The 13,403-nt window shown below is 40.2% G+C and overlaps 1 protein-coding gene across 3 annotated transcripts in view; it reads right to left on the minus strand.

Moving 5' to 3' along the window:
* Positions 1–13,403, minus strand: part of il6st (interleukin 6 cytokine family signal transduce) — a 72,595-nt gene that overhangs the window by 37,256 nt on the left and 21,936 nt on the right. For all 3 annotated transcript variants that reach the window (XM_061876837.1, XM_061876838.1, XM_061876836.1), the window contains one exon: positions 10,401–10,555. In XM_061876837.1, the coding sequence (XP_061732821.1) occupies positions 10,401–10,555 (155 nt within the window). The remainder of the gene's footprint in view (positions 1–10,400; positions 10,556–13,403) is intronic.

A 13,403-nucleotide genomic window follows, 5' to 3' on the forward strand; every position in this document is an offset into this window, starting at 1 on the left:
GGAGCAGCCCCAACAACAAGGCCAAGTGAGCAACAACAGCCAAGCTGAAAAAGAACTACACGCACAAGATTCCATTTAGAGAAGCTGAAGAACCCTAAGATTGCAGCGATATTTGAGCCAAATGTAGGCGGGAAGTTTGCTATGCTCAGCTTACTAGAGAATGACAACTTCGGACAAGCCCTTCTTAAATCAGAAACAGAGGCCATGGGGCAGAGCAGAAAGAATTACAAGCGTCGTTTCCATTTGAGTTGGGAAATTGTGTTGATGTAAATATAAACTGAATACAATGATTTGCAAATCCTTTTCAACCCATATTCAGTTGAATGCACTACAAATACAAGATATTTGATGTTCAAACTCAAAAACTTTATTTTATTTTTTTGCAAATAATAATTAACTTAGAATTTCATGGCTGCGACACGTGCCAAAGTAGTTGGGAAAGGGCATGTTCACCACTGTGTTATATCACCTTTTCTTTTAACAACACTCAATAAACATTTGGGAACTGAGGAAACTAATTGCTGAAGCTTTGAAGTTGTAATTCTTTCTCATTCTTGTTTTATGTAGAGCTTCAGTCATTCAACAGTCCGGGGTCTCCGCTGTCGTATTTTACGCTTCATAATTCGCCCCACATTTTTGATGGGAGACAGGGCTGGACTGCAGGCGGGCCAGGAAAGGACCCGCACTCTTTTTTTACAAAGCCACAATGTTGTAACACGTCCTGAATGTGGCTTGGCATTGTCTTGCTGAAATAAGCAGGGGCGTCCATGAAAATGACGGCGCTTAGAAGGCAGCATATGTTGTTTCAAAACCCTTTATGTACCTTTCAGCAATAATGGTGACTTCATAGATGTGTAAGTTACCCATGCCTTGGGCACAAATGCACCCACATACCATCACAGATGCTGGCTTTTGAACTTTGCGTCGATAAAAGTCTGGATCATGGGTGTCAAACTCCGGGCCGCGGGCCAAATATGGCCCGCCATGTAATTTATTTTGGCCCTTGAGACAATATTAAATTAACATTAGAGCTGGCCCGCCGGTATTATGCAGCGGCAGTGCATTCACCACTATTTCTAATACTCTCACGATTTTCCCAGGAGACTCCCGAATTTCAGTGCCCCCCCCCCCCCGAAAATCTACCGGGAAAACCATTCTCCCGAATTTCTCCCGATTTCCACTCAGACAATATCGGCGGCATGCCTTAAAGGTACTGCTTTTAGCGTCCTCCACAACCTGTTCTCATGTCCGCTTTTCTGCCATACAATCAGCGTGCCGGTCTAGTCACGTAATAAATGCGGATTCTACACACACACACACACAAGTGAATGCAAGGCATACACGGTCAAGAGTCATACAGGTCACACTGAGGGTGGCCTTATAAACAACTTTAACACTGTTACAAATATGCACCACACCATGAACCCACACCAAACAAGAATGACAAACACATTTCGGGAGAACATCCGCACTGTAACAAAACATCAACACAACAGAACAAATACCCAGAACCCCTTGCAGCACTAACTCTTCCGGGACACTACAATATACACCCCCGCTACAAACCTCGAGTTTGCATGTCACTATAAAGTTATATAAGCCTTGCTTGTTCAATATTCAATGCAAAACTTGTTTGGGTCCCTATTAAAAGGTTAAGTTGTTCAACTTTGGCCCGCGGCTTTGTTCAGTTTAGAATTTTGGCCAACTCTGTATTTGAGTTTGACACACCTGGTCTGGATGGTTTGCTTCCTCTTTAGTCCGGATGATACAATGTTGAATATTTCCTATAACAATTTGAAATGTGGACTCGTCAGACCACAGAACACTTTTCCACTTTGCATCAGTCCATCTTAGATGATCTCTGGCCCAGAGAAGCCGGCAGCGTTTCTGAATGTTGTTGATAAATGTCTTTCGCTTTGCATAGTAGAGCTTTAACTTGTACTTACAGATGTAGCGACAAACTGTATTCAGTGACAGTGGTTTTCTGAAGTGTTCCTGAGCCCATGTGGTGATATCCTTTAGAGATTGATGTTGGTATTTGATACAGTGCCGTCTGAGGGATCGAAGGTCACGGTCATTCAATGTTGGTTTACGTGGAGTGATTTCTCCAGATTCTCTGAACCTTTTGATGATATTACGGACCGTAGATGTTGAAATCCCAAAATTTCTTGCAATTGCACTTTGAGAAACGTTGTTCTTAAACTGTTTGACTTTTGCTCACACAGTTGTGGACAACATTTTTTGGGAAGCTGTTTTTATACCCAATCATGGCACCCACTTGTTCCCAAGTAGCCTGCACACCTGTGGGATGTTCCAAATAAGTGTTTGATGAGCATTTCTTAACTTTATCAGTATTTATTGCCACCTTTCCCAACTTCTTTGTCACGTGTTGCTGGCATCAAATTCTAAAGTTAATGATTATTTGCACAAAAAAAAATATGTCAGTTTGAACATCAAATATGTAATATTTGCAAATCATTGTCCATCCATCCATCCATTTTCTACCACTTATTCCCTTTTGGGGTCGCGGGGGGCGCTGGCGCCTATCTCAGCTACAATCGGGCGGAAGGCGGGGTACACCCTGGACAAGTCGCCACCTCATCACAGGGCCAACACAGATAGACAGACAACATTCACACTCACATTCACACACTAGGGCCAATTTAGTGTTGCCAATCAACCATTGTATTCCGTTTATATTTACATCCAACACAATTTCCCAACTCATATGGAAACGGAGTTTGTACAAGCCATCGGTCATTAATGACATCCTAGGTCTTTGTGACGTCAGGAGAGACCTCGAGAAATTCAAGAAAGTTGACCCTGATGCAGCTCAGGGATACAATGCTGTCAACAAGAATTATCAGAACAAAAATGAAGGAAGCGAAAGATAACTTAATCTCTGACCAGTCACTACGTTTCCATGCACTAAATTAGTCTGATTTCTCAATTATGATTTTTGTATTTTCACACCTATGTGTAAAGTCCCAGTGTCCATGCACTCTTGGTCATAGGCTGTTTGCCTTCGTACATTTGAGGTCTCTTATTTCCTTTTAGCGCGGATAAATGTATGGCTTTTCTGGTTGACCTATGATGTCACCCTAGGCATCTACGGCTCCTTTACAAGTTACCAGCCAGCTGTGTTGTACCTGCTGTCGGCCGTAATATTGGTACCGATTAAATATATTATGTCTCTAATGGCTATGCTGATGTAAAATAACAGACAACATCAAGAAATGATCTTACATTGCGCTACGAACATGACGCCACATGACTCCTAACTTATAATAATAATAGTAATTCACTCCTATACAATATCCCGCCCTAATACCCTACTGTGCAATACTACCCTTCGAGTACAATATGTCCGACACTGATTGTTATTTATTACTTCGGGTTAACCCTTGTTTTGTATATTGTACAGTATTTTGTATTTCTATAGTGTTTTGTATATGTACAGGATTGCTTATTATTTTTATGTGATAGTAGTCTGTTTATTTCAATTGTTATTTATTTCCTTTATTACCTATTGTGTTATTTATTTTACCCCATATTTGTTCCCATTACCGCACCTTAAATTGGAGTCCTTAATCTCGTTATGTGCAAATATAATGACAATAAAGTCCATTCTATTCTATTCTATTCTATTCTACTAAAAATCTATCAGAGCGGGTGCAGCTTCAAAGCAAATAAAGACCAGCGGGAGATACTTTTTTCTAAGGAATTGTGGAAACAAACATTTTGAATGTTTCAGAGTTCATTTATAAGGTTTTGTGGATCGATGGAAGGCGTTTCAATCCGAAGGAAAAGACCGTTCGTGCCCCGACTGATAGTGTTCAAGATGAGGCTTGTTATTGTTCTGGGTTTTCTTGCCAGTTGTGTGGAGTAGAGTTATTGTTAATCAGTTTGGAGTGCACAAATGCAGCGTGAAGAGGTTTGCGGACGCTTTATTATTTTCTTTGTAATATATATACCTGCTTCATTGTCGTCCATCTCATTTGTATTTAGTCTGAATTACGCCGGCATTCTTCATTTCCTTAGCTACCTACCTTAGCTTCTTAAATAAATCACAGTTTCTTTTTTTCTACCATCTATACACTTTAAATTTGTTAAGCAAATAAATGGTCTACTCTTCATTACAATTATTTCCCAAGTTTTTATTGAATGATGTATGCTTTTTGGTTATACCCCGCGCGTTGAGATTGACACATGTGAAATGTGAAGGGTCCCCCACGGCGCACACAACACCTCGAGAGAGGTTTCCAATCGCATAATCCGGGTATGTTCGTCCGACTTTTCAAAAACCAAACGTGATCGGATTAAGGTATTTCCATGGGTTATAAAATGCTTATTTAGAGCGGAACTATTTGAGACATAAGACTTATTTAGCGCATGGACAAGTACTATGTCTGAGAATATTAAAACAGGGATGACAAATGGCAAAAGCAAAGCAGACTTCAACACACTGAAGACACTGACGAGAACTCAGTAACCTAAGGCTGATCTCTACTGACAGAAAAGGCAGCTGTAATTGGAAGATGGACAGTGTATTGCAGTGAACTCTATAATTAAAGCTACAATCTAGCTGGACAATGCAAGCAATGACAACAGGGAGATGCACTATTACTACACGAAGAAGTAGAGGAAGCTGTGCGTACACTTAAAGGGGAACTGCAGTTTTTTTTGGAATTTTGCCTATTGTTCACAATCATTATGAAACACATGACGAGGATGTTTATTTTTTTGTATTCTAACCATCAAATACATTCCATCAAAAGTCTGATTACAACGGAGCCTATGGGAGCCGTTAAATTTTGCATATACTGTAGAGCCCCTAAAAAAAACATCCAAAAACCTAGGCTAGGGTTTTTTTTTTTGTCCTGTCCAGCTACTCAGGCAAATCGTATTGTCAATGAGCGTCAAACTCTGGCCCGCGGGCCAAATTCGGCCCGCCGTGTAATTTCATTTGGCCCTTGAGGCAATATATAATTAACATTAGAGGTGGCCCGCCGCTGTAACACCGCATTCACCACTAATACTCATACTCGTCAACCCTTCCGATTTTCCATGGAGACTCCCGAAGTTCAGTGCCCCTCCCGAATTTCTCCCGATTTCCACCCGGACAATAATATTGGGGGCGGGCTGTAAAAGCACTGCCTTTGGCATTCTCTACATGTCGCCATGTCCGCTTTCCCTCTATACAAACAGCGTGCCGGCCCACTCACATAATATATGCGGCTCATACACACACACAAGTGTATGCAATGCATACTTGGTCAACAGCCATACAGGTCACACTGAGGGTGGCCGTATAAACAACTTTCACACTGTTACAAATATACGCCACACTGTGAACCCACAGCAAACAAGAATGACAAACACATTTCGGGAGAACATCCGCACCGTAACACAACATAAACACAACCGTACAAATACCCAGAACCCCTTGCATCACTAACTCTTCCGAGATGCTACAATATACACCCTGCTACCACCAAACCCCGTCCCAACTCAAACCCGCCGCTGAGAAGAGGCATTCAATTTGTAGTTTTATTTTATTTGATATGCCATTGATATTTTTTAATTATCATTATTTAAAACTCGATTTTGCATGTCACTATAAAGTTATATAAGCCTTGTTCGGTCAATATTCAATGCAAATCTTGTTTGGGTCCCTATTAAAGGATTCATTTGTTCAACCTCGGCCCTCGGCTTTGTTCAGTTTTAAATTATGTCCCACTCTGTATTTGAGTTTGACACCCCTAATGTAGACGCTCATATTTGCTTTACAGATTTAGTTTACAAAAGTGTGGGATAGGTCTCCTTTTACCTTATTTGTATTTGTCTTTATTACATGGATTTAAAATGACCACAAGAACAGAAATGCATCATCACCTCTGTTAGGGTTTTATATACATAATGTATGTATATATGAAATGTAGTAACAGGCATATTTAAATTACCATCTACTATTTACGTATTTTGATCATTTTAAGCATATGTGGCACATTAAATCAAAAAACGCATCACGTTTGCTTTTTTGTCCTTCAGCACTGTTTTCTGCTCACTGCAGACTCTGTGAGACCCAACAAACATATCAACACATCACTTACTGTACAAGGTCTGCTGTCATTAAAATGCCGACTGCTGGGATGTTCATATATTCCCATTTAGATTAAAAATTTCTCATAATACTCGCAAAGAAACGGGTGAAGAAACAGATGACACAGATCTGATAGGAGGCAGTGAAGAAGAACACCAAGACCTCACAACCCAGAGCTTATGGAATAGAAGTCAGCTCGGAAAAAAGTAAGGTCATTGTGAACAGCTCCAGTCAACAACCAACGACCAACATCCCGCTGTACGGCTAGAAACCTTCAAGTACTCGGGCTTCACACTATGCAAAATTGGCAGATCATAAGGGAAATTAGAACAAGACTTGACCTGGGCTCATCTGCCATGACAAGACTGACAGTGCTCTCCATCAGCCTCCCTGTGAATATTAAGCTGTACAGGTCCTTGGTGCTTTCCATCCTCCTCTAGGGATGTGAAAGCTGGACACTCAGCGCAAAAAAATTCCAAGCGTTTGAGCAGGCTGTTTCAGGAGGCTTCTTTGCATTTCATACAAAAAGCACAAGTCCAATGATTACGTTAGGCAGGAAGTTGACACCCACGCAGGCAGACAAAAGCCCTTACTTACAAATGTCAGACGCTGCAAGCTTGGTTTGGCCACATTTCCCGTCACGACTCTTTGCCCAAGACCATCCTCCAAGGTGCAGTCGAGGGCAAACATTGCAGAGGCAGACAACGCAAGGCCTGGGTCAACAACGTCAAAAAGTGGACCAGCCATACCCGAGCTGCCCTACTGCGCTTGCCTGAAAACTGTAAATGGTGGAGAGTTGCCCTACGATCTCTGGTCCCGGGATGAATGAGTGAGTGAGTGATTTTTGCAGCATTTCAAAGTTGTAACAAAGACAACTGAAGATAGATTACTATTGACATCGGCGATGACAGCCTTCACACGGCCTCCTCCAGGAGTAGCAAAAAAAAAAAAACTAATGTTATCACCCCGTTGGCAGACCAGGACGCAAGAGGCTAGAGCATGGGTGTCAACCTCTGGCCCGCGGGCCAAATTTGGCCCGCCGTCCAATTTAATTTGGCCCTTGAGGCAATATCAAATTAACATTAGAGCTGGCCAGCCGGTACAGAGCCGCTGTAACACTGCATTCGCCACTAATACTCATACTTGCCAACCCTCCCGATTTTCCAACCATTCTCCCGAATTTCTCCAGATTTCCACCCGTAAAACAATATTGGGGGCGTGCCTATAAGGCACTAACTTTAGCGTTGTCTACAATATGTCGTCACGTCCGCTTTTCCTCAATACAAACAGCGTGCCGGACAAGTCATATAATATATGCGACTTATACACACACTTAAGTGAATGCCGTCCATACTTGCTCAACAGCCATACAGGTCAGACTGAGGGTGGCCGTATAAACAACTTTAACACTGTTACAAATATGCGCCGCACTGTGAACCGACACAAAACAAGAATGACACAAGAATGAAAAACACATTTCGGGAGAACATCTGCACTGTAACACAACATAGACACAACAGAACAAATACCCACAATCCCTTGCAGCACTAACTATTCTGGGACACTACATTATGCACCCTTCGCTACCACCTAACCCCACCCATCGCATTATTTTATTTTAAGATTTATTAGCCTGTGCAAAAATGTAATGTTGATATTTACCTCAGAAGGCTGCAAATATAGAAAAGAGGCATTCAATGTTTTATTAAAATTGTATTTATTTTACCATTGATGTTTTTTTGTTTGTTTTTTGAAAGTTGATTTTGCACTATTAAGTTATATAAGTATTGCTTGTTCCATATTCAGTGGTAAAGCAAACTAAGCAAACTAAGCAATATTTAACAATTTATTCATGCACTTTCTCTTGTTACTTTAAGGCTTGAATGTTTGATTCATTCATTATTGTTATTTTATTTTCAAATGTATTATTAGCCTGTGGAAAAAGTTTGCTTTGATATTTACCTCGGAAGGCTGCAAATTGAAAAGACGCACTCAATTTTTATTTAAATTTTATTTGATATGCCATTGATATTTTTTAATTATTATTATTATTATTATTTGATACTTGTTTTTGCATGTCACTATAAAGTTATATAAGCCTTGCTTGTTCAATATTCAATGCAAAACTTGTTTGGGACCCTATTAAAAGGATAATTTGTTCAACCTTGGCCCGCGGCTTTGTTCAGTTTTAAATTTCGGCCCACTATGTATTTGAGTTTGACACCTCTGGGCTAGAGTGATAATGAAAACAAACAATAACAAAAATAGATAGGTATTTTTTGATAGTAAAAAATATCTAACTACTATAGTATCAAACACTTGGTGTCATTACTGTTGATATATTTATTGATGTGCCCACCACTGTTTACATTCAAGATTTCCAACTTACCAGTTACGGGTTAGCATATCCTCCTACGGCAGTGGTTATCAAACTTTTTTTGTCATCCCCCACTTTGGACAAGGGGGAGTTTTCAAGCCCCACCTGCCCCCATCGCCCCAACAGAGCGCTAATGCCAAGTTTAACATTTTCAAATTTATTGAACATCAAGTAACCTTCAAGTTGTATACATTCAAACTCAATAACATAAAATAACATCAAGTTCAATAATAAATAAAATAACTACTCTGCCAGTTTCCTTTGAAATAAATCAAGTGGCTTATTGACGTGACTGGGGTGTGTGGTCTCGAGGTGTCTCTTTAATTTGTTGGGATTTCATGCTGTCTGCTGCTAGCGGTTTTAGACACAGAACACACAGGGGTCTCTCCTCTGCCCCCACCACCGTTGCCGTGAATCCAAGAGCAAGATACCCTTCATCATATTTTCTTTTCGGTTGGCTTTTTGGTTGATTAAGCCCGTCAGATTTTTGTTTCTCCGCAGGCACTGGCTGTGGCTCGACGACCTTTGAGGTGCGAGTCACAAATGTATCCATTTTGTGTAATTGTGGTCCACACATTAGCCTGCTACCCATCCGTGTGAAAGATTGTTCCGCTTAGCCCCGCCCCCATTATTTACTGTTGCTATGTCTGTCAAACTTTCGCTCCTACCTAGAAATTTAAAGCCTAGAGGAAAAATAAGTAATTTACATTTATTTATATAGCCGATTTCACAGACAGAATCACAAAGTGATTTACAGTGTGCATAGAAAATGAAAGCATAGTAAAAAAAAAAATTTTAAGAATATAATTAAAAATAAAAAAATTTAAGTGAAATTTCCTCCCGTTCCTCGCGCCCCACCTGTCATGTCTCTATTCCCCACCAATGGGGCCCGCCCCACACTTTGAGAAACGCTGTCCTACGGTGTGTAACATAGCATTTTTAGCTATTCATCGTCCTGCTTTTCAAAAACTTAGCTTATTTACGGTCATGGAGGCGAGGATTAATAATTTTAAAGTAGCTTTAAGGAATTTAGTGGCTCACGAGCTAGTGAGTACTCAGCAGTGCATTGAAAATGTATCCGTTAGCTTGTCAAATTTGTAGGACACAGCTTAAAAGGTTTCATCGACAAACATCACCAACTGAAAATAGTTTTAAAAACTACCGTCGGACAAATTCACATCATTTATATCGTTCATATTGCCCAACCCTATCTAAAAGCTCTACAAAAGAAAACAGAAAAAGATAAACATATTTAAACACTCAAAATTAAAATGGGCCTCTCAGATGTCAGAACTATTTAAAAAGTAGATTGTGTGTGTATGTTTTACCGTAAATTCCGGACTATAAGCCACTACTTTTTTCCTATGCTTCGAACAAAGCGGCTTATAAACCGGGGCGGCTAATTTATAGATTTTTCTTTGCTGACAGCCGTAATGCAAATAGTTTTCATAAAACACAGGCAAAGACACTGAAATGGTGTGTTACTTAGTGTTATGGCGCCATCCTTTGGACAAAAACACTCACTGCAGGTGTTGCAGGGTGAAGGTCTACAGTATTTTCTTCTGCAGAGGCCACCGTGGTGTATGTGTATGTGGTGTATGTGGGTGTTGTATGCATGGTGTATGTGCTTATTATTTATTGCTCTTTTTTTGTTTTTTATTTTTATAGCCGTATGTATAAATAGTACGTTTGAAGTGGCAACACCTTGCATGAGCGTTGCACTCCTTTAATATATTTTATGTCCTTGTTTTCTTTAATGTTTCCCCTCGTTTCATTCCAAGATGGCACCGCAGATGGCCGCCACGGTACTAATTCTGATTGGTCATACGAATCTCGAAAATGGCATGCACAATTCTGGAGGGGCTCCATTTTCCAAATGGCAACAGAAATGGCTATGGCAATGAAAATAAACACACTTACGTTAATCCAATCGTCAGATCCATTCGGGCAGTACCTGATTTGATACTTTAATATCAAATAGTCTCTGAAAATTGGGGGGGTCCAGTTTATGAGAAGAGAAGTGGGAAGTGTTTGGTCCGAAAGGACTTTCACACCAGATGGAGGGTTTGTTTTAACTGCAAAAGAGAGAACAGTACATAATCATCTTGTACACAGTCTTCTAATCCTAAGAAACAGACAAAGAGGGATTTCCTTTCATTCAAAAAGCAATGATGTTTTAATGTTTGTCAAATCATGATTTTTTTTTCTACAAAAAAAAAATTCTAAATGGCCACTTAAGACTTTGACTTTTTAAGTATGTAAAACTTGGTGGAAAACGTTAGCACACCTTTGAGTTATTAGTGACAGTTTTTTCCCATTGCATCACAAATTTTTGCTACCTTCTTATTTTTTACATTACAAATGTTTTTATCCAATAATATGCTGCGACACAACAAAACCCAAACTGCGGGCTCCATGTAGGCCCCGCCTAGTGTTAATGTTTTCTACATGGCCAGATAATTCTCAAGTTTAAAATACATGTAATTGCATGCAGTACATGCCATATTCCAGATCTAACCGTTGAGTTTGTCACTTGTGATGTGGTATGCTGAACAATGGTTCAAACTATTCAGTTACATACCGTTTTAGATATTTGACCTGAAGCCATTTACCCCATACTCCTGCACACTTAAAATCAAAAAACATTGTCTGTAAGCACACAATAAACCTACTCACAATGAATTATTTCTTATGTTTGACATATGTTAATAGAGTTTTTTTGGGGAAAGCAAATCTATCAAAAAGCAAGTCATCCTTGATTGTTCTTTCATTAACCTACAAACAAACAGCAGGACATGTACCAGGTAGGTGACAAATTGGGTTCCCCCACTCCTGCTGCAGAAAAGTGAGTGACAGTAACAACTATCATTGGCAGAGCTGTTGATTAGTCCAAAAGGTGGACTGTGTGTAGCTCACGGGGGTGTTGAGTTTACTGTATCAGAGGTTGGACAGATTGGCGCCACAGTTATTTTTTAATCATCATATGTAGGTTCGGTATCTCGTCCGCTGCTTACATCTGAATCCAAGATGGCCGACAGCACTGTCTTTTGTTTGTCTGCTTGTCAAAGTTGTCTGAATTTCTATCTGTTTTGGTCTCTCTTTTAGCCAATTTAAGTAAATTGTACAAGTTTTAAGCGTAACAATTGATGAATGAAGGCTTACTTCCAAAAAGGAGGCATTTCCGACTGCTTTTGTTGGATTTGGAAATCTGGAGGCCTTTGACCTGCTGAAGCCGGGAGATGTTTTGCTAGCTGAAATTTTGGCCTTCCACCTGCCACAGCCCGGATCTATCCTGGCCCCAGCTTGCCCTTCCATTGCTTACAGACTGGGTCTGCTAACTTCATCTTAGCCTTCCACTGCCTACAGACTGGATCTGCTAGCTTCATCCTGGCCTTCCATTGCCTACAGACTGGATCTGCTAGCTTTATCTTGGCCTTCCATCTGCCACAGTCTGGCTCTATACTAGTCTCAACTTGGCCTTCCACTACCTACAGTCTGGGTTGACTAGCTTCATCTTGGCCTTCCCTCTGCCACAGACTGGATCTATCATAACCCCAGCTTGACCTCTCACTGCCTTCAGACTGTATCTGCTAGCTCCATCTTGGCCTTCCATCCGCCACAGTCTGGATCCATCCTAGCCTCAGACTGACTAAGGCTGGGCCTCTGGTAGCCTTAGCTTGGCCTTCCAATTGTTGTAGCCTGGACATATGAACTTTGATTATTGGACCTGGGTAGGTAGTAAAACTATTTAACAATGACTTTGACAAAAGCTCTCTATTTAATATTAACTCTTTTTCCTGGACTTGTTTTCTGCAATTGTAGTGGGGTACCTGACCAGGTGCTCCACCAACCTTTAACTCTACCAAACGCAATAACAATCACCTGGTCCTTTGAAACTACAGCATTTACACAAATGTTATTGATATCCACATGTGGGTCAGAGCTACATAATTCTAACCAGCTTCAGTTATGGTGTATTTCTGTGTTAAACAGGTGTTTTTCTCCTTCGGAAATTACTCATTTTGACAATGTGAAGCCAAGTAATGTTGTCATTAGGTTACCTTGCCATATGAAACGGAAAATCGTTATATTGCTCTTACTTCTGCTATCAGGCAATGTGCAACAAGATCCAGGCCCAGCTTTATACAACATCAGTACTCCTGATGAACTTAGAGCTAGGTCAGGTCTTGGTTTAATTCATTCAAATATTAGACTTAGTCAAAATTTGAATTCAAACAACCAATGCAGATATATTTATTTTATCAGAAACCTGGCTAAGTAAAGCAGTCTCTGACAAGGACATTGCTATAAATGGATATAATGTCTTCTGATGAGATCGTCCGCGAAAAAGGGGAGGGGTGGCTATGTATATAAAAAACAAATTAAATGTTACTTTGTTATCATCGCTATCAATCACTAAACAATTTGAACTCCTTGCCCTGCAGCTTGAATTCTTGCATTGCGAAACTCTAGCAATTGTAGGGTGTTATAAACCTCCCTCTGCCTCCACTGAAGCCCTTGCCTCTCTTAAATCCTTCATGAGTGGGTTAAATGCTAGTGAACTTCTCTTTGTTGGTTATTTAAATTTTGACTGGTTGACTTCCTCTTCTGATAACCTTAAAGCTGTATGCAACTCACAAAATTTAACTCAATTAATCACTTCCCCAACTTGACCGAACACTAAAAACACCTCAAAATCATCTTTACTTGATCTAATTCAAAGCAATGCTCCCCATAAGTACACTGGTACTGGGGTGTTTGTCAATGACTAGAGTGATCAATGTAAAATTGTAGCTGTTAGAAACTGCAAGCTACCAAAATAAAAAAACATTATTATATGCAAAAGAGATACTAAAAACTTTTGCCTTCCAGCTTTTATATATGACTTAGCTGCCTTTCAGTGGAACAGAGTTGCTTTAATTT

This window comes from Nerophis ophidion, linkage group LG17 (genome assembly GCF_033978795.1).
Source record: "Nerophis ophidion isolate RoL-2023_Sa linkage group LG17, RoL_Noph_v1.0, whole genome shotgun sequence".
NCBI lineage: Eukaryota > Metazoa > Chordata > Actinopteri > Syngnathiformes > Syngnathidae > Nerophis > Nerophis ophidion.